The 22,095-nt window shown below is 42.4% G+C and overlaps 4 protein-coding genes across 10 annotated transcripts; 3 read left to right on the top strand and 1 right to left on the bottom strand.

Annotated features, from left to right (window-relative positions):
• Positions 689 to 1,901, top strand: LOC8070912 (vegetative cell wall protein gp1). The gene has a single exon (XM_002460537.2). It carries the CDS (start codon positions 1,180 to 1,182, stop codon positions 1,684 to 1,686), a length of 507 nt encoding a protein of 168 aa, XP_002460582.1. The 5' UTR covers positions 689 to 1,179; the 3' UTR covers positions 1,687 to 1,901.
• Positions 2,914 to 5,742, bottom strand: LOC8063321 (3-dehydroquinate synthase, chloroplastic). Its single transcript, XM_002462700.2, has 8 exons — positions 5,339 to 5,742; positions 5,109 to 5,259; positions 4,844 to 5,011; positions 4,536 to 4,762; positions 3,971 to 4,094; positions 3,739 to 3,801; positions 3,501 to 3,644; positions 2,914 to 3,369 (listed from the first exon to the last, which is right to left on the bottom strand). The coding sequence occupies exons 1-8, from the start codon at positions 5,644 to 5,646 to the stop codon at positions 3,238 to 3,240; spliced, it is 1,317 nt and encodes a 438-aa protein (XP_002462745.1). The 5' UTR covers positions 5,647 to 5,742; the 3' UTR covers positions 2,914 to 3,237.
• Positions 7,632 to 13,688, top strand: LOC8070913 (U3 small nucleolar ribonucleoprotein protein MPP10). 7 transcript variants are annotated; one of them, XM_021453120.1, is made up of 14 exons: positions 7,633 to 7,826; positions 8,958 to 9,157; positions 9,287 to 10,005; positions 10,519 to 10,574; positions 10,952 to 11,084; positions 11,164 to 11,280; positions 11,383 to 11,520; positions 11,675 to 11,743; positions 11,827 to 11,868; positions 11,959 to 12,027; positions 12,833 to 12,904; positions 12,987 to 13,040; positions 13,118 to 13,259; positions 13,431 to 13,688. In XM_021453120.1, exons 3-14 carry the CDS (start codon positions 9,292 to 9,294, stop codon positions 13,469 to 13,471), a joined length of 1,647 nt encoding a protein of 548 aa, XP_021308795.1. In that variant the 5' UTR covers positions 7,633 to 7,826; positions 8,958 to 9,157; positions 9,287 to 9,291; the 3' UTR covers positions 13,472 to 13,688. The 7 variants fall into 7 exon arrangements, with proteins under 7 accessions (XP_002460583.1, XP_021308800.1, XP_021308795.1 ...); XM_021453122.1 differs by having other exon boundaries at positions 9,006 to 9,157; XM_021453124.1 differs by having other exon boundaries at positions 9,060 to 9,157.
• On the top strand, positions 15,573 to 21,625 carry LOC8063322 (beta-galactosidase 12). Its single transcript, XM_021453009.1, has 19 exons — positions 15,573 to 15,953; positions 16,071 to 16,166; positions 16,322 to 16,434; positions 16,535 to 16,601; positions 16,667 to 16,759; positions 16,865 to 17,008; positions 17,214 to 17,305; positions 18,284 to 18,389; positions 18,487 to 18,571; positions 18,680 to 18,798; positions 18,944 to 19,111; positions 19,189 to 19,370; positions 19,479 to 19,588; positions 19,694 to 19,803; positions 20,044 to 20,151; positions 20,288 to 20,389; positions 20,501 to 20,646; positions 20,751 to 21,096; positions 21,204 to 21,625. The coding sequence occupies exons 1-19, from the start codon at positions 15,759 to 15,761 to the stop codon at positions 21,333 to 21,335; spliced, it is 2,514 nt and encodes an 837-aa protein (XP_021308684.1). The 5' UTR covers positions 15,573 to 15,758; the 3' UTR covers positions 21,336 to 21,625.

Genomic DNA, 22,095 nt, shown 5'->3' on the forward strand with positions numbered 1-22,095 from the left:
TTATCAAAATTGTCTTCCCTTCGTCATCTTATAATTTGGAATGGAATAAGCATTCTCTCTTTTTTAAGGCTCTCAAGTTCAACCATACGGGCTAAAGTCTCTCTTTTTTTTAGCATCATAGGGCTTTCATTAATCAGAGACGGGATTACAATCAGTGACTGCTAATTCCAATAGCCAATCTGAAATATAGTCAAACCGAAAATGGAGCGCTCCATGGCCGTGACACCAAAGTTCGCTATAGCCTTTTATCCTACAGTTGTACTACCTCCACACCAAACACACACCGACGGACGTGGCGATCCGGCGAGGCATCTGCCCCTAGCGGCGTCGCCCGCGCGCGGCCGGGAGGGAAATCAAGCGTTGGGTGGGGTCGTCTTTCCACGTGCCGACCGGCGCAGCTGCCATCCCGACGCCCGCGGCCATCCGACGGGCCTCGCAGCTCGGCCGGCCGCCGCCCCCCGCCTCGGGTCTGACAGGCCGCAGTACCCTGTCGGCTCCGTGCACGCGACCTCCCATCCCATATGCGCCGTGCCGAGAAAAAACGAAAAAACAAGTCGTTTCCGTCAGCCGAGGAAAGAGGGCGGAAACCGCGAGCACGGTACGTAACGTACGTATACGTACGCACGCCTACTATCCGTTGGGGACGGTGGTGGTAACGGCCAGCCGGCCTGCTGCTATATAATGCCTGGGGTCCCGGGGAGGCACGGGCCAGGGCAGGACACGAGCTAACCTAACCCAACGTCTCACCGCATTCATCGACACGGCAGTAGTAACGGCATGATACATACTATAGCCACATCTCTCGTCATCTTTTACTTCAACTTCAACTGACCTTTTCCTTTTGGTTGTAAGCATAATATATATACATAGAGTAAGCTGCTGTTATTGATCTGTTTTACTGATTAAGATCAGTGAGCAAGCTGCGGCCTTCTTTTGCTTGGAGACATCTCCACTTGTTTTTGCTGGTTGGAGTTCTCTTTGTTTGCTTCTTCTACCTAGCTACTAGTTGATAGTTCTGCAGCTTCGATTTGTTTCAGAAACTCTGTTGATCTATCTGTGCTATATTACTCAGATCTCAGCTCACCCACGTCGCACGGAACAAAAACACTTTTTTTTAAAGATCTTTAGATCTCTGACTTTGTAGTGCTTTCGAATCCTTGATCTTTGATCTTGATCTCGATGGCTTGCAAGCCGTACTACAGCACCAACAGCTGCACAGGCCGCCAAGCTACTACGAACGCGCCGTCATTTCCACGACCGCCGGCGCCACCCCAGCCTGGGCTCCTGCCGCTGCCAGCTCAGCCCTCGCCGCTGTACTCCTTCGAGCCAGCGAGCCGCCGGCCGGCTCCGCGTGCCAACAAGAAGCCACGCGGCTACGACGCCGCGCCAGCTGGGGCCTCGGCGCCGATCGCCGTCGCCGAACCGTCCAAGAAGAGGGTGGCGCCGGCGCCGGCGACTGGGCTGGAGGAGGAGGAGTTACTGGAGTGGACGGAGACGGCGGCGGACTCGCTGTACTCCGTGTCCCCACCGCCGAGCAGCGTGCCGATGCCTACGTCCCTGTTGCTCACTGTCGCGGCGGCCAGGAAGGCGCCCACGGCCTGCGCCGTGGAAGTGGCGACCGGCGCCGGCAGCGGCGGCGTGGATGTCGGCGCCACCGACGAGCTCCGACGGATCCTCAGGCTTTAGCTTCCGACGCTGCGGCGACGGCAACAAAGGATGTGACCTGTTGTCCGTTCTCTTTTACTCGTATGTACTCCTGGCGCACGCAATAGCTTCGTTCATGGGTGGTTTTAACATGCCTGATTATGACGAAGCATGCTGATGTCAATGTCATCCCCAAGTTGTATTTCAGTAATCGAATGTGTTCCAATGTATTGTGTTACGAGCCAAGCATTCCAGTATGAGATGTCTCGGTGCTTGATTTCATTTTTTATCTCAGGCTTGTTTAGCTGCTTTCCTATTGAGATTCGAGATGGAAAATTAACTAGTTTTTCACCCTCTATATTTGGATTGGGGGTGGAATAGACTCCAATCCAATGTATTTGGTGGATAAGGATGAAAAATTAACTAGTTTTTCACTCCAATAAATATGGATTGGAGCGGACTAGAATACTTCTAAACAGAAGCCTTATAAAATTGCTAGTCCTGAGCTGAATACTTCTAGATAGTGAATGAATGACTAAGAGATGAAACGCATCAGACCTGCAGATCTCCAGCCAGTTTTTTATTAATTAAAAAAAACAAGCTGCAACAGGCAATTTGAGTTTTCTTGACATGATCTAAAGAGGTACACAATCCGTTTTAAATTATAAGATGTTTTGATTTTTCTAAAGATACTAAATTCGGTCTAAATTATAAGATGTTTTGATTTTTTAAAAAAAATATTAAATCCGGCCTAAACTACAAGACGTAACATGCATAGCAAATACAACGTATTTAGAAAAATCAAAACATCTTATCAGAATGGAAGGAGTACAAAATTGCAACAGGCAACATGTAAGTCAAATCAAACTATGAAAGCACAGCTGCTGATGAGAAGCTCAAGTTAGCATAATAGTGTACTTCTGAATTCTAATAAAATGCAGTACATTCTCCATTAAAAAATTATACTTTATTTTGGTTTTATACTCTATGAAATATTAATTTTAAAAATGCATTTAGTTGAATTTGTAGATGTCAACATATTTTTCTTAAACTTGGTCTCCTCAAAAAGGTTTGACTAAAGACAAAGCCAAAATGAACTATTATATACTCCTGGGAACAGAGGGAGTAGTTTAGAAGGGATGTACTCACTCCGTTCCAAATTATAAGTCATTTTAACTTTTTTAAGTACATCTATTTTGCTATATATATAGATATAATAATATATGTCTAGATACATAACAAACACTATATTAAAAAAATCAAAGCGACTTATAATTTAAAACAGAGGGAGTCATAATAATTTGATTGACACAGAAGCAGGTTTCAACCGCTACAAGAGTATTGTCACCTGACATTAACAGAATCTATAGAGATGGATGTAGTGAAGCTTCTTTATTACTACTGAGAACAACTAATCACAGTTGATTAGCCATGGTTCTCTACAAACTCAAACCAACACATGAGCAATTACACCATTATTCCTGACAAAAATATACCAATGGTAGAAGCTAATGTACATCGCAATCTTTTCTCTGATCGATACATAGCCTAGTAGTACTATCATACAGAAGTGAAGTCCAAAACTGAGATGGATCAGTTGTCGCAGAATGCATGAAGGGTTTCATCGAGTGCATTCCGGTCATAATCCCCCGTAAAGACACAGCACCCTAGTGGTCCTTTCAGGAGGATGAGTCTCAACAGACCATCAGCTACCTTCTTATCAACCTGATGCGTCATACATGAATCCAGTAAGAGTGGTTTTTTACAGAAAAAAGATGCAACCCTGACTTTAAGCAATTGCAAAAAAACTGACTTAGTGCTAATTAAAATGCTGCTGGCAATCTCTAGGTACTTACAGCCATGATGTTTTTAAACTTCTCCACGGTCATGGCCTCTGGAGGTGCGATGGGAAGCTTGGCTTGCTTTAGTATGTCAACCACACGATTTTTTAGGGACTCATCTATCCACCCCAGGCGGTAAGACATATCAGCTGCCATAACCTAGGGTAGTTCCACCCCGAAAACATAAGCAAAAGATAAGAAAACAACAGTACAGAATACTAAGAGGCTGTATAATCATTTTCACGTGACTTACTGTTCCAGCTGCGACAGCCTCCCCATGGAGCCATGCTCCATATCCAAGCCCAGTCTCGATAGCCTGACAAATAACTGTGAGGATCAGTATACAGTTGGTGAATTACAATAACATAAGGTCACTAAAATTCTGATAAATTCTGATGTGATGAAGGTGGGTTGTTGCACCCGAAACTTATCAATGTCAGTAAAAAATTAACCACACATAAAAATCCAAACATGATAACACATACATGGCCAAATGTGTGACCCAGGTTTAGTGTTGCTCGTAGACCACTTTCCTTCTCATCTTGTGCAACCACTTCAGCTTTGTTTTCACATGATCTCTTGATAGCATAGGCCAAAGCATTTGGTTCTCTACAGATATGCATTTCAAGCTCAACGTTAACAGCAAGATGAAATTAATTACTACATTCAATTTATGACAGAAAACTATTATGCATTTTCTCAACAAGTGAAAGTTCAGCAATTATGCTGTGTAAGGGCTACACTAGACTACTAGTAGAGTGCAAAATTTCTTCCTAATTGCAGTTCGCTAAAATCTTTCACAGCTACTAGGAGTAACAGAGAACAAGATCAATCTACTTAGTATGGGCAAAGTAAAACAAAACTGACAGTTTATTTAGCTACAATAACAAAATTGACTTTTCAGACAACATCTATTCAGAAGTTGGGGAACTTCACAAAATTCAGATAACCATGTTCTAATATAGTCATAAACTGCTGTCTAGTGTCTACAACTTGTTGAATAAAAATACAATAGCATTAATGCACACAGGAACAAGTTGAATTGAATACCTTGCTAACAATTTCAGCATGTTCTTCTCTTGCCACTCAAAGAATGGTGCATCCCTTATGAGCCCATACTTTACTACCTCAGCAATGCCTGAAGCTAGCTCCCTGTCAGGCAATGTGTTCAGTGTATCTGTGTCAATTAGAACACATTGTGGCTGGTAGAATGCCCCAATCAAGTTCTTCCCTAGTGGGTGGTTAATCCCGGTTTTCCCACCAACAGATGAATCCACCTAAAGCAGCCATCCGAGCAACATCAGAACCAGACCTATATGTAACCCAACGTTAGTGAATCATTAAATCAAGCTTATGACCTGGGCCATCAGAGTAGTTGGTATCTGTATGAAATTGACGCCCCGGAGGAATGCAGCAGCTGCAAACCCACACATGTCCCCAATGACGCCACCACCCAGTGCTACAAATGTGCATCGGCGGTCAAACCTGGATTCGACTGCCTTGTCAAACACCTTCATCAGCGTGTCCTGCCGATCACAGCCAAGTCAGGCAATCAGCTAAATCTATACGACCTGAAAAACAAACGCAATCACACAGAACGCTTGAAAACACAAGCGAGCTCACCATATCTTTGTACTTTTCGCCGTCGGGCAGGATCACGCTCTCCACAGAAACATTCGGGTTGTTGTGGGTGAGTGCCCATGTCACCTTCTCCAGGTAAAGCGGCGCGACGGTCGTGTTGGTCACCACCAGAACCCTCTTACCATGAACATGCCTGCGCAAACAGAAATAAGGATCGCAGACTGATCACTCCAGTCTAACAGTCTAGGGGGAAAAATGTATAATTTGACTACCTCTGCAGCAGGTCCGGCTCGTCGAGGAGGCCTGCGCCGATGTAGATCGGATAGCTACGGTCGCCGAGGTCGACATCGACTACCGTGGAGACCCTGGACTCCGCCGGAGGCTGCATCGTGGGAGCGGCGCTGGCTACGAAGCGGCTCCGATGGCGCCTCGCAGGGGAAGCGCGGAGGGGATAGCAGGAGTGACGCGACGGCGAGGGGACGGAGGCGGCGGCCGGAGCTCCACGCGGGAGCCGGGGAGAGATGGCCGCGCAGGATGAGGATGCGGCGGCTGCAAGGAGGGACGACGCGGAGGCCGCCATGAGATAGCTGGGGATCGGCGGCGGCGGTGACGGTGACGGCAATGTGGTGGTGTAGTCGGTGGTTGTTTCCGAGCTGGGGGGGATTTGAGGCGGGTGTGGCGTGGTAGGTGGGCGAGGAGCACGCTCGTGAGTGAGACGGGTCGATCTGGGCAGTTGGCATTATGAATGGACGGCTGAGATGGCACTGCGGTTGGTGGGTTGGGATGTGCGGCCACAGGGGAAGGTGAGTCGCCGTGGCGGGATGGATGGTTGGCGTTGGCGAAGGTGCCGGCTTATTACCAACGGCGGCTCTGTGTGACTGAAAGTGGAGACGGTCAACGTTGAGATCTTCATTCCGAACGTTTTTCCGTCTAAGGTCGTTCTAACCTAGTACAAATTAGGATGGTCTACGATCACTACTCAGAGTAACAACTAAGTAAAATAGTGATGTTTAGTAACGTAGCATTGAAATTAAGAAAGAAAGGAAAAACAAAAAATGATTCAGAATAGCTATTTTGATAATTTGATAATGCTTCATTATTGATTAGAATATATTTTTTCTTTCTCCTCGATTATGAGCTGACTCCAGGTAGCAAACGAGCCAAATCATACGTTTAACTTTTTATTAGGATAAAAACCCGGAACGTGAATCATGTCGTCTTTATAGATGTGTTCATATTATTACTAGGTTTTAACTGTTATATTGTGCCTATCAACTTTTTTTTAAAAAAAGGTGGCTAATAAACCAATATATTTTTAGTTACTTCAGCGGTCTTGACATGGTCACCTTTGTCATGGTCAAAGATAATATTTTAGAGAAATAAATAGGGATGATATAGCTGACGAACTAGAAAATCTTGTAGACATATATAAAAAAATTAGGATGGAGTATATTGAAAATTAATAAAAAAACATTTTGATCCTAACCTTCATTCGCCTAAAGATGACAACTGGACAGGTCCAGACCCGAAACCCATGGATTTCTAATCCGACAAGGGCAGGTCTAAACTTTAGGGCGTAGGTTGGCAAGTTCAGGTATAGATAGGGTGGAGACGGGTTTTAACTCTCTCTCGACCATCGTGGGTGCCTATTGAGGATCCTAACTCTCTCTTGACCCTCGCGGGTGCCTATCGGGGACTCAAAAAATAAGCCATTGAAAAAAGGGCTTTGTTTAGTTCCATCTAAAAACCAAAATTTTGTTTAGTCTCCGCTCTTGTCACAGAGTAGCTCATGAGTTGGCTAGCTTGGTAGTCTTTTTTATCCGGAGGAAGAGTTGTGGCCTCGATCGTGACACACGTTTGATTTGTAATCGCCGATGATTCAACACTTTTTGAGTAATGGAAATTGTTATTTCCCCTAAAAAAATCTAATTTTTTTTCAAGATTTCCCGTCACATCAAATTTGTTGCATATATATGGATCATTAAATATAGATAAAAATAATAATTATTTGCACAGTTTGTCTGTAATTTACGAGACGAATCTTTTGAGTCTAGTTAGCCCATGGGTGGACAATAATTATCAAATACAAACGAAAGTGCTACAGTGACCAAATTTTTTCGCCTATGGAACTAAGGCCTTGTTTAGTTCACCACAAAATCCAAAAAAATTCAAGATTCCCCGTCACATCAAATTTGCCTATAATTTATGAGACGAATTTTTTAAGTCTAGTTAGTTTATTATTAGACAATAATTATCAAATACAAATGAAATAGCTAAATCCAAAAAATTTTACTAAGGCCTTGTTTAGTTTCCAAAAATTTTTGGTTCGGGGCACTATAGCACTTTTCGTTTGTTTGTGATAAATATTGTCTAATTATAGATTAATTAGGCTCAAAAGATTCATCTCACGAATAATTAGTTTTTATTTTTAAAATTTGATTTGACGAAGAATCTTGAAAAGTTTTTGGTTTTTAGGTGGCCTAACTCAAGGCCTAAACAAGGCCATGGTAGATGTTTATGGTAGATGTTCAAAAGCCCACCAAGCGCGGCCCACCGACTCTTCTCCTCCCTCTTTCACTCCCGTGCCGCAGCCGCACCCCGCTCCCGCACAGGCGCCGCCGCTCCCTCCCGCAGTCCTGCACCCCGCTTCCGCACAGGCGCCGCCGCACCCCGCACCCGCACAGGCGCCGCCGTCCGCCGTCCATTCGTCCTCTGTCTGCGACGACTGGGTGGACTACCGCCGCCGCCCTACCCCAGGTGGTGAGGCCTTTGCCTACCTCTCCGCCGGTCTGCTGTGCGAAACCGAGTTTTCGATTTTTTTTAAATGAGTTCTCAAACTGTAACGAGTGTAACCTACTATTTGGCTATTTGATGCCTACTACTCACTCCATCCAAATTATAAGTCATTCCAAAAATCTTGTAGAGTCAAACATTTTAAGTTTGATCAAATTTATATGATTATGATGCCAACTATGTATAGTTAGATACTAAAACAATTATATTTTTGTAGTATATCTATTTGGTGTCAAAAATCTTTATAATTTTCCCTACAATTTTGGTCCAAGATTCTTGGAATGACACAGAGGGAGTAACTTCTAACTTTTTGCAAAAAAATAGTGTGTGTATATGTGTACACTCATGTCCCTTTACTAGAATCACCCCTGATTTGATGCCTATAACTTCTAACTTTTTGCAAGGTGTACATGTGTACACACATGTCCTTTACTATATCCACCCCTGGATCCCAGCCGGCCCTCCCTCGATTCCTCTCCCTCCCTGGCCCCCTCAGTTCTGATATGAGGACTGCCGGTCTCTAGATTTTATTTTTTTAGCAAAAAGTTAAATAAGTTTAGCTGAGAACAATTAGTCGAAGATATTGGTGTCTGCTACCTGATTGTTGCAGCCCTTGCTTTGAGACCCTGAGGCTTATGATATTTTGCCGTACATGGATCCAAGTAGGAGTATTAGACTATTTGAATTGCTCACTTGCACAAAGTTTTCTATATTGCATTTGATTGTTGACTAGTGCTTTTAGTTACATGCTCTTCCAAGAAGTGAAAAGGCACAATTTTTAGATTTCAGTCTTGTTTGCAATTTCATATTAACATCAGGTCATCATACATGTATGTTTCTGTCGGCTGTTAACTGATTCTCTAACAATCCTCTTTTCCTTCTTCAAATGTGTGAAAATGTAGGCAGGCCTAACTTATAAGGATGGGTATTGCTTAAAAACTGAATAGATATTTGCACCAGGACTGCGACATATCTATTAGAAATTTTAGTTCAATCATTATATCTATTAGAAATTATATCTTCATTTTAGTTATTTCTATATGTAACATTAATGGGTCGCCATTGGGTAGGGGTATAATGTTTAGTTTTCACTGCTAGGTAGAGGCCCTAATCTTGAGCAAATTCTGGGTCCACCACTGCCTGCAGTGCTGCACTTACTTGACCACCATCTGTGACGGTTGCTTCCTGGACGTCATCCAGGGGACACACCAGCTAGGCACGCTGCAAGATTTGGGCCATCTCAAGGCAGAGGCGGCAGCCGGCAGCAGCACAGTGTGGTTTGTGCCAATTTTTGTGATGTAAGATGGATTAGAGAGAGTTTCAAGTGAATTCCTGCCAATTTTTTAATTTGAATTTATTTAAATTTAGTCCGAAAATTGGTGCTCCAATCTGATATTCATTGTTTTATTTTGTTCTTTGGTATGTAGTAAGTATGGGTCGCCAGCTGTTCCCCTCACCGTGTGATAGTGTGATGGTGATGAACTTGGACGAGCCGCTCGACGCGGCGGCCGCCGAGAAGGGCGAGGCGGCGCTGCGGCGGCTGAGCGAGGCCGACCCGGCGCTCTTCCTCTCCCCCTCAGCAGACCTCGCTGCTGCCGCCCGAGCAGCCTCACAGCACATCTATTCCTCTCTGGCGCCGCTCTCCCTCGCTCAGCCGCTGCCGCTCCCTACCCTCCTAGCGGACCCCGCCTTCGACGCCGAGCAGATTTGGTCCCAGATCGAGCTGCTCGCCCGCCCGCTCCTCCCCCGCCTGCGCCGCCAGCTTCGCCATCTCAAGCAGCAACCCCCCTTGCAACGGCCTCCTGTGGAGACGCCTGCTGTTGCCGAGGGTGAGCAGTTGGAGGAGGATGGAGAAAGTAGCGAATCAGAGGAGTTGAACAATGAGGAGGAGGAGGAGTTGGAGGGGACAGAGGATGAGGAGGAAATGGGCGAGGAGGAGGAAGAAGCGGAGCTGGATGGGAGAGGAGGGAATGGGGTGGAGGATAAGTTCCTGAAGATAGATGAGTTGACGGAGTTCCTGGAGAAGGGTGAGGAAGAGGAGTATGGTGGTGGTGCCAAGCGGAGAGAGAAGAAGGCGGCGAAAAACTGGATGGTTGAGAGTGATGCTGAGGATGACGATGAGGATGAAGACGAGGACCAATTGGATGTAAGGCTTTCATGGTCATTCTCTTTTTATTTCCCAATTGTAGCAAGATTATCTTTAGTGTTTTTTTATAGATTATAGAAAACAATTAAATAGAACCAAAAGTAGGCAGTATTTCAAGAAGTGAAGCTAGAATTTCTGTTAATCGTGAAAGGGGAAGTAGCTCAGCATCTAGAGATACTTCAGAAAATTAAGGAAGTTCTTAGATGTGATAAGGCTTTTGTGGTCAATATCTCTTTGTCGCTCTGTCTCAGTTATAGCAAATTAATATTTATTTATTGTATAGAAAACAATGGTTAACAATCTGAAATAGAATTGCAGCCAAAATTTCTGTTAGATGGGAAAGGGAAAGTAACTCAGCATGTAGAACTCAGAAAACTCATTACTGATATGATTTTTGAAGCAAGTTTCCTGCCTGAATTAATGATCTTGTTTTGGTAGTTACAATCTCTAATACTGTAAGTTTTATGAAACCATATTCTCGTTTAGCTTCAACACTGATGCTGTTATCTGTAGTTAGAAGATTTTGAGGATGATGATGAGGAGGGTGAAGCAGGCGGTGGAGATATTCGGTAAGCCTTTCATGCTAGTTTTCAACTATGATATTGGGATTTGTGCAAATCACTTTGGATTGGACACTTCTCAGAAGTGAAGCATTTGTATACTGGACTTTAGCTGTAAACTTTATTTTCACTATCGTGGCATCATTTTTGTGAAGATTGTTGGTAAGAGGTTTTTATATAGATGGTGCTGGCAGGTGGCAATCATTCAGATTGAATACTAGATAGCTGGCTCTCGTTGATAATATATTAGGAAGGTGCAGAAGTAGCTAATATCTTTGTTCTTAATGCACAAACTGGACAAAATGTAGCCACTGTAGTACTTGGAATGCATCTGCAGATAGAATACCATTTGACATTGTTGTCTGAACTGCAAAGGGTTTTTCCAGGTATAAAGATTTTTTTGAGAAGGGACATAACAAGCAAGTTAAGAAGAGAGATGGTTCCACAAAGAAAGTTCAATTCAAGGATGATGAAGCACATGAATCTGAATTTGATGACAGTGAGAATGATGATGGAAATGTTGGTTCCACCCTAGATCGATTCGTTTCAGTTGGAGCATGCACATATGCTAGCTTGTCAATGGTTTGCCTTTGTACAGGTTGAACCAGAGCAAGGTCTCTCAACTCATGAAAAGGAGCGTCTGAAGATGCGTGCTAAAATAGAGCAAATGGAGAAAGCTAGCCTTGAACCCAGCACATGGACCATGCAGGGAGAGGTTTTAAAAATAATGCATTTTATTCTACTTTCAACTATGCATTATTACGATTTGATGATGTTATTACATTTAATTTTAAATAAACTAAATTGGTTTTTGTAGGTTACTGCTTCTAAGAGGCCCAAAAACAGTGCCCTAGAAGTGGACCTTGATTTTGAGCACAATGTAAGACCTGCTCCTGTAATCACGGAGGAAGTGACAGCTTCCCTTGAAGAAATGATAAAGAAAAGAATCACAGAGGTACATGTTTTGTTTTTCCCCCCTTTTGCTCATGTATATGGTGTTCAACTTCAGCTATGGTAGTATAGTGCATTTTTTGCAATGAATAAATCAGACAATCACTTTCTATGTTTCTGTTATTAATATTTAGGTTTGATCTCCTGGTTCCTTACAGAGTCATTTTGATGATGTCGAGAAACCTCTTATGTTGCCATCTAAAGCTCCAAAGGAGCACAAGGAAGTGGTATGCCAACAAAAATTCTTACATTGGAGCCATAAGATGACTCTGCTATTGGTATCTTACTATTGTGATTTTTGTTCCATCAGGATGAAACTAAGAGCAAGAAGGGTCTTGCTGAACTATATGAGGTTTGCATTATACCAATATTTTTATTTTTTTTATCCATACTGATTGACATTAGTATGTAAATCAATTTACTGTTGATTTTATTCTTCCAGGATGATTATGCGCAAAAGGCAGGCATTGCACCTGCCCCTCTTTCTATTTCAGATGAACTGAAGAAAGAGGTGAGTAATTATTGGCTCCTTGCTAGAATTGGGAAATTGGGAAGATGGCTTTATATATTTGTGAAATTAGTATTAGTGTACTCTTTACCTCAATTGTTGTCAACAATCTAATACTACATTTGTGTTGATTTGAAAGCAAGTGCATTTTACAGAATAATTTTTTCAGTGTCTTTCTCGAGAACCATGGCAGATCTTGTACTCTTCTGTTTATTTTGATCACTGCAATATAACTGCTTGTATTTGTAGGCTTTGTTATGGTTTGCGATATAATTTTTGCACTATAAAGAAATAAGCTATTGACAATGGTGTTTGGCCATGGTTTATTTGCCGTATGCCATGAAATTGCCTATCGATTATAGTTGGTCTATTGGACCAGTTGCATTACATTCCAAAATAACTTTTAGACAAACAAGAAGAACTGGATTCTTCACGTTTTTTGAGGTGTCACCTAGCCACCTAGGCATCCAGGTGTGCCCCCCCAAGGCCCGAATGACACACAAGGCACCACAAGGCCCGCTATGGGCTTACACCTTGTCACTTAGGCAGTGCCTACGCCTCCTGGCATGCTCCCAATGCCATAGATGCCACAACATTTAAAAACCATGTGTTTCTTTTATTCTGTTACTATGCCGTGTTTTGATAAGCATATATATAGTTATATACTTATATGGATAAAACTTGGTGCTTTACATTATTTGGGTAGAATTACTACATTGGTCTTGTTCGCTCACTCTGTTGATGATATGTTTTTTTTTTCTGGTTGATGTTTTATGTTATGTACTAATGACTAACTGTTCCTACCCAGGCAAATACTTTATTTAAGCGGATATGTTTGAAATTGGATGCGCTATCACATTTCCACTTTGCTCCAAAGCCAGTAAGGATAACTTCAAAATTCATATTTGCAATCTCTTTTGCTAAGTACTTTCTATGTATGAAGTGAAATATTGTCTTTTCAGGTCATTGAGGATATGTCTGTACAAGCAAATGTGCCTGCTTTAGCCATGGAAGAGGTATAAAAATTGTTCACTTTTCCCTGTGATGTTGTTCTAGCAGAGTGCTTTGTGTAGTGATGATCTCTGTCTTTCAGATTGCACCTGTAGCCGTTTCTGATGCGGCAATGCTTGCTCCTGAAGAGATCTTTGAAGGAAAAGGTGATGTTAAGGAAGAGGGGGAACTTACACAGGCTGAGCGCAAGAGAAGAAGAGCTAACAAGAAAAGGAGATACGCAGGTAATTTTTACCTTGGCCCTTAGAGTAAACGAGGATGCCTTTCCGCTCTCAATCTCATGCACTCTGGCTTTTTGCAAGGACGTCCAAAATCAGATAAATGCACTTGACTTCCTCACTTGTGTTCAAGATGGACATTCAATGATTTTTTGTTCCTTTTTCCTTGAAATGCAGCATCCCATAAGGAGAGGCCAGCCAAGTTGCAGAAAGATTAAACTGAATGTTAGTGAACCATATGAATTTCTCATTAGTTTTAAATGGTACAAGAGTGATAATACAAATTTTCTAAATTTTGTATTGTACCCTCTACTATTATCTACTATTAGCTTTTACTTTTTTTTTTGTTGCGACTACTACTTGTAACCGATCGCGGCGTTATCAGATTACGGGCTTTACGGCCTGTGCAATCCCGTTGCCCCTCTTGGGGTGTTATCCGATTTGTAGCCATGCAATGATGCAACGCATACCACCGTAAGATCGTGGCGTTATCAGATTACGGGCTTTAAGGCCTGTGCAATCCCGTTGCCCCTCCTCTTGGGGTGTTATCCGATCTGTAGCCAATCTACACCACCGTAAGCCTAGTGCAGTGCATTTACGTTGCCACTCCCACCATAGAACCAAACAGTACAAAGTCCAACTGTTATTGATTCCAAAATAGATGATTCCACGTCTGTATTGGATATTGACATAACTGATTGCAGAGACGCTTGAAACAAACAAAAGTCCATTGATTCCAAAATAGATGATTCCACGTCCGTATGGATATTGACATAACTAATTGCAGAGACGCTTGAAAGCTGAAAAAAAAAAACGCAAATGGATAACGGTGGAATCAGATTACCATACAGAAGTTCCAACCAAACGTGTCGTACTGTCGTATGGTAAGGATGCAAAGCAAGACACCTCAAGGGCCTCTTTGGTTACGAGCGGTAAACTTTATCGTCCGTTACATTAAATATTTGGATACATACATAAAGTAGTAAATGTAGGCTATTTATGAAACTAAAATCATGGCTAGAGAGTAATTTATGAGACGAATCTTTTAAGTCTAATTAGTCCATGATTGAACACTAATTGCCAAATAAAACGAAAATGGTATAGTACCTATTAAACTTTAACAACTCTAATCAAGCACCTCCTTATTCGGTAGTCCTGCCACAAGCCAGATAGCACCTCATGCAAACTTTTTTGGACCCATGCAAACTTATTTCTGTGCTTGTTCGAACAAACTGAAATGGCTAGCTTAGCCTGGCAAGTAAAAGCTTGCCCAAGGAGCGAGCCGAGGTGATGCATGTCGAGCGAAACAACAAACAACCAGAAAAAAAAAATCCAAATTACCGTCTTCAATTGTTGTTAGCCTATTTTTCCTCTTTGAACTCAAAAACTAGGTAAACCATCTCCTTGAACTTTTAAAACTGTTCATTTTATCTCCCTGACCAGTTATAATGGTTTTATTTTTTATTTTTAAATTTATTTTGGCTGAATCTTTGAAAAAAACATAGTAAATCATTAAAAAATATAAAATAGAAAATCTAATTATATTGGGCTCTACATGAGTAGATCTACACATTGAAAATATAATATTGTATGGTTTAGTACAAATTTTTTATTGTAGTTTTAGAACTATGTTTTTTGTTATTAATTCATAGTTGTAGTTTCTATGGTCAAATTATGGTGAAATTTTTATGATGGACATTCATTGGATTATGTATAACTTAGTTATATATTTATTAATGTATGAAAGTTTTACTACAGATCAAGCATACAATAATTAGTCCGCACTAAAAACTTCACCACAATTGGACCATAGAACTGTAACTATAAATTAAAACTACAACACAAAATTTATCCTAAAGCATACCATATTATATGTTTATTTTTTTTCTAGATCTACTCATGTATAGTCCAACAAAATTAGATTTTCTGTTTTGTATTTTTTTCTATGATTTACTATGATTTTTCAAAGATTCAGTTGAAATAAATAAACAAAGGTAAAATTGCCTTTGAAAATCTTTTATAACCGATTAGGAAGATAAAACAAATGGTTTTAAAAGTTTAGAGAAGTGATTTACCTAGTTTTAGAGTTAAAGGAGAAAAAACATACTTTCACAAAAGTTGAGGTATTTAAAATTCAGGTCTTACAACGTATAAAGCCCAAGTTGGCCATGGCCCATGGCGGCCCGGAGTGGATTCCGCCCGACCCCTGCGCAAAACCAGCGCACGAACACCGTCGTCTCCCACCCCGCTCGCCGTTCCGCGAACCGGTCGTCCGCTGGCAAGCTTTTGCCGCGATGCCCGACCAAGCAGCGCCCCGAGGCCGTCCACCTCCACTCGCAGCTCCTCCATTTCCGCGCGTCCGCTCCACCGCAACGCTCCGCGAGGCCGTCCCCTTCAAAGCGGTCACCTCCTCCCCCGACCTCTCGCTAGCGTCGCCTCCCCCCTCCTGCCTGCCCTTCACCTCCCGTCCCCCCCTCCCCTGTCGTTCCCGCAATTCCGGCTCACATGACCGTCCGGGCCGCGGCCGTGCTGGTGGCCGCCGCCGCGCTCGCGCTCCTCCTCCCGGGATGGGCGGCGGCGGAGTGGACCCTCACGAAGAAGGGCAGCGTCGTCACCTACGATGCGCGCTCTCTCTTGATCGACGGCAAGCGGGACCTCTTCTTCTCCGGCGCCATCCACTACCCCAGGAGCCCGCCTGAGGTACGCTCCCACGCGCGCGACTCCCTAGCCGATGAACCGAACGAAATGCAGTCGCGGCGTGCTGCTGCCGGTCGGCTGGTTGGTTTGATCCTGGAAATGTACTGTTGTATAATGCAGGTGTGGCCGAAGCTGCTCGACCGGGCCAAGGAGGGCGGCCTCAACACGATCGAGACGTACATATTCTGGAATGCACACGAGCCTGAGCCTGGCAAGGTAAAGGACATATATTCAGAATTTCAGATGGACGCGTTGGTAGCCAACCGCAGCAAAATTAAGGAGCATGACGTCCTCAGTCTTTCTTCTGCTGTATATTATATTAGACCGACAAATAGATGTAAACGTAGCTCATCTGTTGCATGCCCTTGCAGTACAATTTTGAAGGCAGGCTCGATTTGGTCAAGTTCCTCAAGATGATCCAGGAGCATGGCATGTATGCAATTGTGCGCATCGGGCCCTTTATCCAGGCAGAATGGAACCATGGGTCAGTGCGTCCAACTAGTTACCGCTCTTCTGTCTAGTATGCTCATATCGATCTGATTGTTTTGTGCTTCTTCTATGCCATTTTCTCTACTTTCTTCCAGTGGCCTGCCTTATTGGCTTAGAGAGATCGACCACATAATATTCCGGGCAAACAATGATCCGTACAAGGTAATCAAGGAATTCCCTATCCATGGTTGTAACAAGGACTAATGGCATTTGGACTTGTCATGCAGAAAGAAATGGAGAAATGGACGAGATTTGTAGTACAGAAGTTGAAGGATGCTGAGTTATTTGCATCTCAAGGAGGACCCGTCATTTTAACACAGGTCCTTCATTTCCCAATTTACTCACGTTATTTGTTAAATCCTCTTTATTGGCACCATATCTACATAATACACGCTGTGATTTACCCTTTGCACAAATAACATCAGATCGAGAATGAGTATGGGAACATAAAAAAAGATCATAAAATAGAAGGTGACAAGTACCTCGAATGGGCAGCTCAAATGGCCCTCAGCACACAAACAGGAGTTCCATGGATAATGTGCAAACAGTCTTCAGCTCCTGGTGAAGTGGTAACTTTCTGACCAGCGGTGAATATTTGTATATATTTTTAATGGTTCACAAGTTTTTTATTGCAAATTCTATCTTGAAAATAGTAACACAATACTATTCAGAACAGGAATGACATTTAATCTCTTAGAAGTGACCATCTACTTTCTATTAAAAAAGTCTAGTTGCTTCAGCTCAATCTTTTAATTAATTTCTCGCTCTCACTAGATCCCTACTTGCAATGGAAGGCATTGTGGAGACACATGGACACTGCGTGACAAAAATAAGCCTATGCTTTGGACTGAGAATTGGACTCAACAGTAAGTTCAAGTAATTCACACTCAACATTCGTATTATTCATCAATTATACAAATATTATGAGCCAACATTACTTTTTGAATGCAATGGCAGGAGCCAATATTATGAGCCAACATTACTTCACAATAGGAATAATTGAGTGAGATGAGATATATAGCGCTGTTTATAGAAAGAAAAATCTAATGCTCTAATGAACTTATGAGCTATGGCCATTCCAAGAAACATGTTGGACATTAATATGTGTGGTTACCTTACATTTAGGGATGCAAGTTCCACTTGTTTTTGGGCCATTGGGTGGACCCAAAAGATTTGCGATTCTTTGCATAAAGAATAAAAGGGGTGAGAACCCTTACAGACAAACACAACACACACACACAAGAAAAGAAAACTATACAGTTTACTTTACAAAAAGGCTGCTTAGACCCAAAACTTTTATAAAATGAAGTAAAATGTCTCGCCACATAGTTAATTTAGGGGGACTAGCTGACCTAGAAAACACAATTGGGTGCCCACTTGCATCCCTGCATATATCAATTCTTGTTTCCATCCCCTGTTTGATTGAGCGAACATGTTCATACCTGTATATTGTAGAATGTAAAAAGATAGAGTTGAATAGTAAAGCATACATCTCATCAATTAGCAGATGGACCCATAAACACAATAAAGCAATCTGGCTGCACACCAACTAAACCTAAACCTCTAAGGGTCCACTGTGCTATAGAATACAGTTATTTTGGGCAATATTTACTAATTCTAGTATATTTATTTTGTTAATATCCATAAAAGGTGCTCTTAACTAAAACCTGCATTCAAAATTAGGATAAAATAAGTGCTTTCAATGTACCACTGCTATGCCAAACAGTGCTTATATCAAAAGGCAATTCTCCATTCTGTAAGCATTTGGAGCTCATCCCCTGTGAATACAGAAGGTACATACACAAAGGATTAATCTCTTCATCTAATTTCCTGGGCATACACAGATTCAGAGCATATGGCGATCAATTAGCAATGCGTTCAGCTGAGGACATTGCATATGCCGTGTTACGATTTTTTGCAAAGGGTGGGTCAATGGTTAACTACTACATGGTATGGATTTACTTTATGTTCCTGAAATGAATATGTTAATAAACATTTACAGGGGAAATGTGGAGATTTATGGAATTTCACTTTAACTTGTCAACAGTATCACGGAGGAACAAATTTTGGAAGGACTAGCGCTTCTTATGTGCTGACTGGATACTATGATGAAGCTCCCTTGGATGAATATGGTCAGATCGCCTCAGTTGACCAATATATTTCTGTATTATTTTTTATCTTCATCATGTATGCTCCTCTTGACATAAGGAGCACCAAATGTATTCCGTGAATTTTCATAGGTATGTACAAGGAACCCAAATTTGGGCATCTCAGGGACTTGCACAATGTAATAAGGTCATATCAGAAAGCATTCCTCTCGGGGAAGCATTCGTCTGAGATATTGGGTCATGGGTATGAGGTTGGGAACAAATTCTTCAATCATTTTTGGCTCCTGGAAACTTATATTATTATTTGACATTGTTCTCCGACCTACAAATCAATCTTCTTTGGTGTTATTTTTTTGAAATAAATATCTTCTTTGGTGTTGATTTTCTATATTGCAGGCACAAATCTTTGAGTTGCCTGAAGAAAACCTGTGCCTCTCTTTCCTTTCCAACAATAACACGGGGGAAGATGGAACAGTGATCTTCCGAGGGGTTAAGCACTATGTGCCTAGCCGTTCCGTCTCCATTCTTGCAGGGTGCAAGGATGTGGTTTACAATACCAAGAGAGTATGTTTGTTTGCACTTAACCACAACTGAATTAGGTAGGCATTGGGCCCTAATTTGTATTTTGTTTGTTGTGGCAGGTGTTTGTACAACACAGTGAAAGGTCATACCATACCTCAGAGGTAACAAGCAAGAATAACCAGTGGGAGATGTACTCAGAAATGGTCCCAAAGTATAAAGATACTAAAATCAGGACAAAGGAACCCCTGGAGCAATATAACCAGACCAAGGACGCTAGTGACTACTTATGGTACACCACAAGGTATCACTCTTGTCTGTCACACCTTACAGTTTCGGCTCAATGTGATTCTTTATTCTTTCTCAATCAGAAAATTCACTTGACTATATTTTTATTTGTTACCATCTTCAGCTTTCGCTTGGAGTCAGACGATTTGCCCTTTAGAGGTGACATCCGGCCTGTGCTTCAGGTCAAAAGCAGTGCACACTCAATGATTGGATTTGCCAATGATGCTTTCGTAGGTAACTTGGACCAACTCTGTAACAATCTTCTTCCTCCAAAGACACTCGCTTGTTGCAAGAATGCAAGTAAAACTATTGTACAAATCAAAATCCCTCTCTATGTAGGAAGTGCGCGTGGAAACAAGCAGGTGAAGGGTTTCATGTTTGAAAAACCCGTTGATCTGAAAGCAGGTGTGAACCATGTCGTATTGCTGTCGTCAACTATGGGAATGAAGGTAAAAAATTGTTGGAACTGTGGAATGGGTTTGGAATGTAAGATGACTGACTATACTGCCCTAGTCGATAGCCAGGTGAAAAAAATATGGTTGTATTGACGCAAGACACAAAACTTTATTTTTTTTGAAAGGCAGACATATATAGTTTATATCATAAATAGAAGGGTGGCCCATGCGCTCAGCTAATGCAATAATCCTGCTCATCAGCTCTAAATTTGCATGTTTCACTATCTTCTGCAGGACAGTGGTGGTGAACTTGCTGAAGTAAAGGGCGGCATTCAGGAGTGCCTAATCCAAGGTCTCAACACTGGGACGTTGGATTTACAAGTCAATGGCTGGGGCCATAAGGTAAAGCTATTGTCTTTAACTTCACCCCCCCCCCCCCCCCCCACACACACACACACAAAAAAAAAAAAATCATATCCTTGGAAGCATGAATGTCATCGTGTGGGACCTGATCGCCTCTACACTTTGTTTCAAATAGGCTGCACTGGAAGGTGAGGACAAGGAGATCTACTCAGAAAAAGGTGTGGGCAAAGTTCAGTGGAAACCGGCTGAGAATGACCGGGCAGCCACTTGGTACAAGGTAAGTTGAACCACAAATAGGACCACTATAGATTTTGGAAACATCAAACATCTTTTTCAATTTTGGTTGCAACCCTGGCCCTCGGTGTCACTATGTACACTGCCATGCTAGAGATACTTTGATGAGCCTGATGGAGATGATCCCATTGTACTTGACATGAGCTCAATGAGCAAGGGAATGATTTTTGTGAATGGTGAAGGCATCGGTAGATACTGGGTCTCATTCCGAACTCTTGCTGGAACTCCTTCTCAAGCAGTGTAAGTCTGTAGAGTTAACCCTTATTGAGGCAGGTATACTGTTCTTGGCCTACAAGCTTCACAACAAAAAGTCATTTCATGTTCCTCTTCCACTCTTCCTTCAGATACCATATTCCGCGTCCTTTCTTGAAACCCAAGGACAACCTCTTGGTTGTCTTCGAGGAGGAAATGGGCAAGCCGGATGGCATCCTCGTGCAGACCGTGACGAGAGACGACATATGCCTGCTGATATCGGAGCACAACCCGGGACAGATAAAGACGTGGGACACGGATGGGGTCAAAATCAAGCTCATTGCAGAGGATCACAGCGTGCGGGGCACTTTGATGTGCCCCCCTGAGAAGATAATCCAGGAAGTCGTCTTTGCCAGCTTTGGCAACCCGGATGGCATGTGCGGCAACTTCACTGTAGGCACTTGCCACACGCCCAATGCGAAGCAGATCGTTGAGAAGGTACACGCTTCTTCACGATGATGCGTGTTTGTTGAACTACTATATCACACTCACAAATCACATTTTGGCCTCTTGATCGATACTGACATGTGGAACGGAATGGGCAGGAATGCCTTGGCAAGCCATCCTGCATGCTGCCGGTGGATCACACAGTGTACGGCGCGGACATCAACTGCCAATCAACAACTGGAACACTGGGGGTGCAGGTGAGATGCAGAGGGGGCAAGAAGGGTGCCTGAGAATAACAAGATGGATGCTGCTAAATGCTAATTGAAGTTTCAGCTTGTTTGTTTGTTCATCCCTTCGGTTTGGCACTCATGCTTGTGACCCATTGGTCTGCCATTGCAATTGAAATGTGATTGGAACATGCTTGATCGGGAACTAACATGAAATGAATGAAGGGTAGACGCTGATCAGACCAAAGATGTGCGTTTCCTTCTCTTTCCTTCTGTGTCGTGTTGTTTCATGTAACCATCACAATATATATAGATGTTGAATAATCATGATTGGTAGTATAGATCTTAGAGCATTCCTAACTTTAGACCAAAAGACTGTTGGAGATTGGAGTTGAACTTACTGATTGCTTCCTGCAACATGGATATGAGTATTCCGCTAAAAATTGAGAGACGAGTAAAACAATACCCTAATTGAGATATTGCAAGAGAGTGTAATCCAATAGCTTTGATCCTGCAAATATGTGCATGTTGTCCTTCGTTCGTTATGAACAGAGCATAGGTCAAATTTCAACTTATTATTGGTCAATGCATAGGACAATGTATGAAGACAACTTTGTATCTGACTATCTGTGCCTTTTGGAATCATTTTCTCTTATTTCAATGCCTAAATAATTTTGGGTTATGAACTAAGTTACATTCAGCTGGTTAGGTTTCTTATAGTGTAACTTGTCCATAAGGGCACTCACAATGCAAGACTCTATCACAGAGTCTAAGACACTTAATTACATGTTATTTATGGTATTTTGCTGATGTGGCAGCATAT

This window comes from Sorghum bicolor, chromosome 2, assembly GCF_000003195.3.
Source record: "Sorghum bicolor cultivar BTx623 chromosome 2, Sorghum_bicolor_NCBIv3, whole genome shotgun sequence".
NCBI lineage: Eukaryota > Viridiplantae > Streptophyta > Magnoliopsida > Poales > Poaceae > Sorghum > Sorghum bicolor.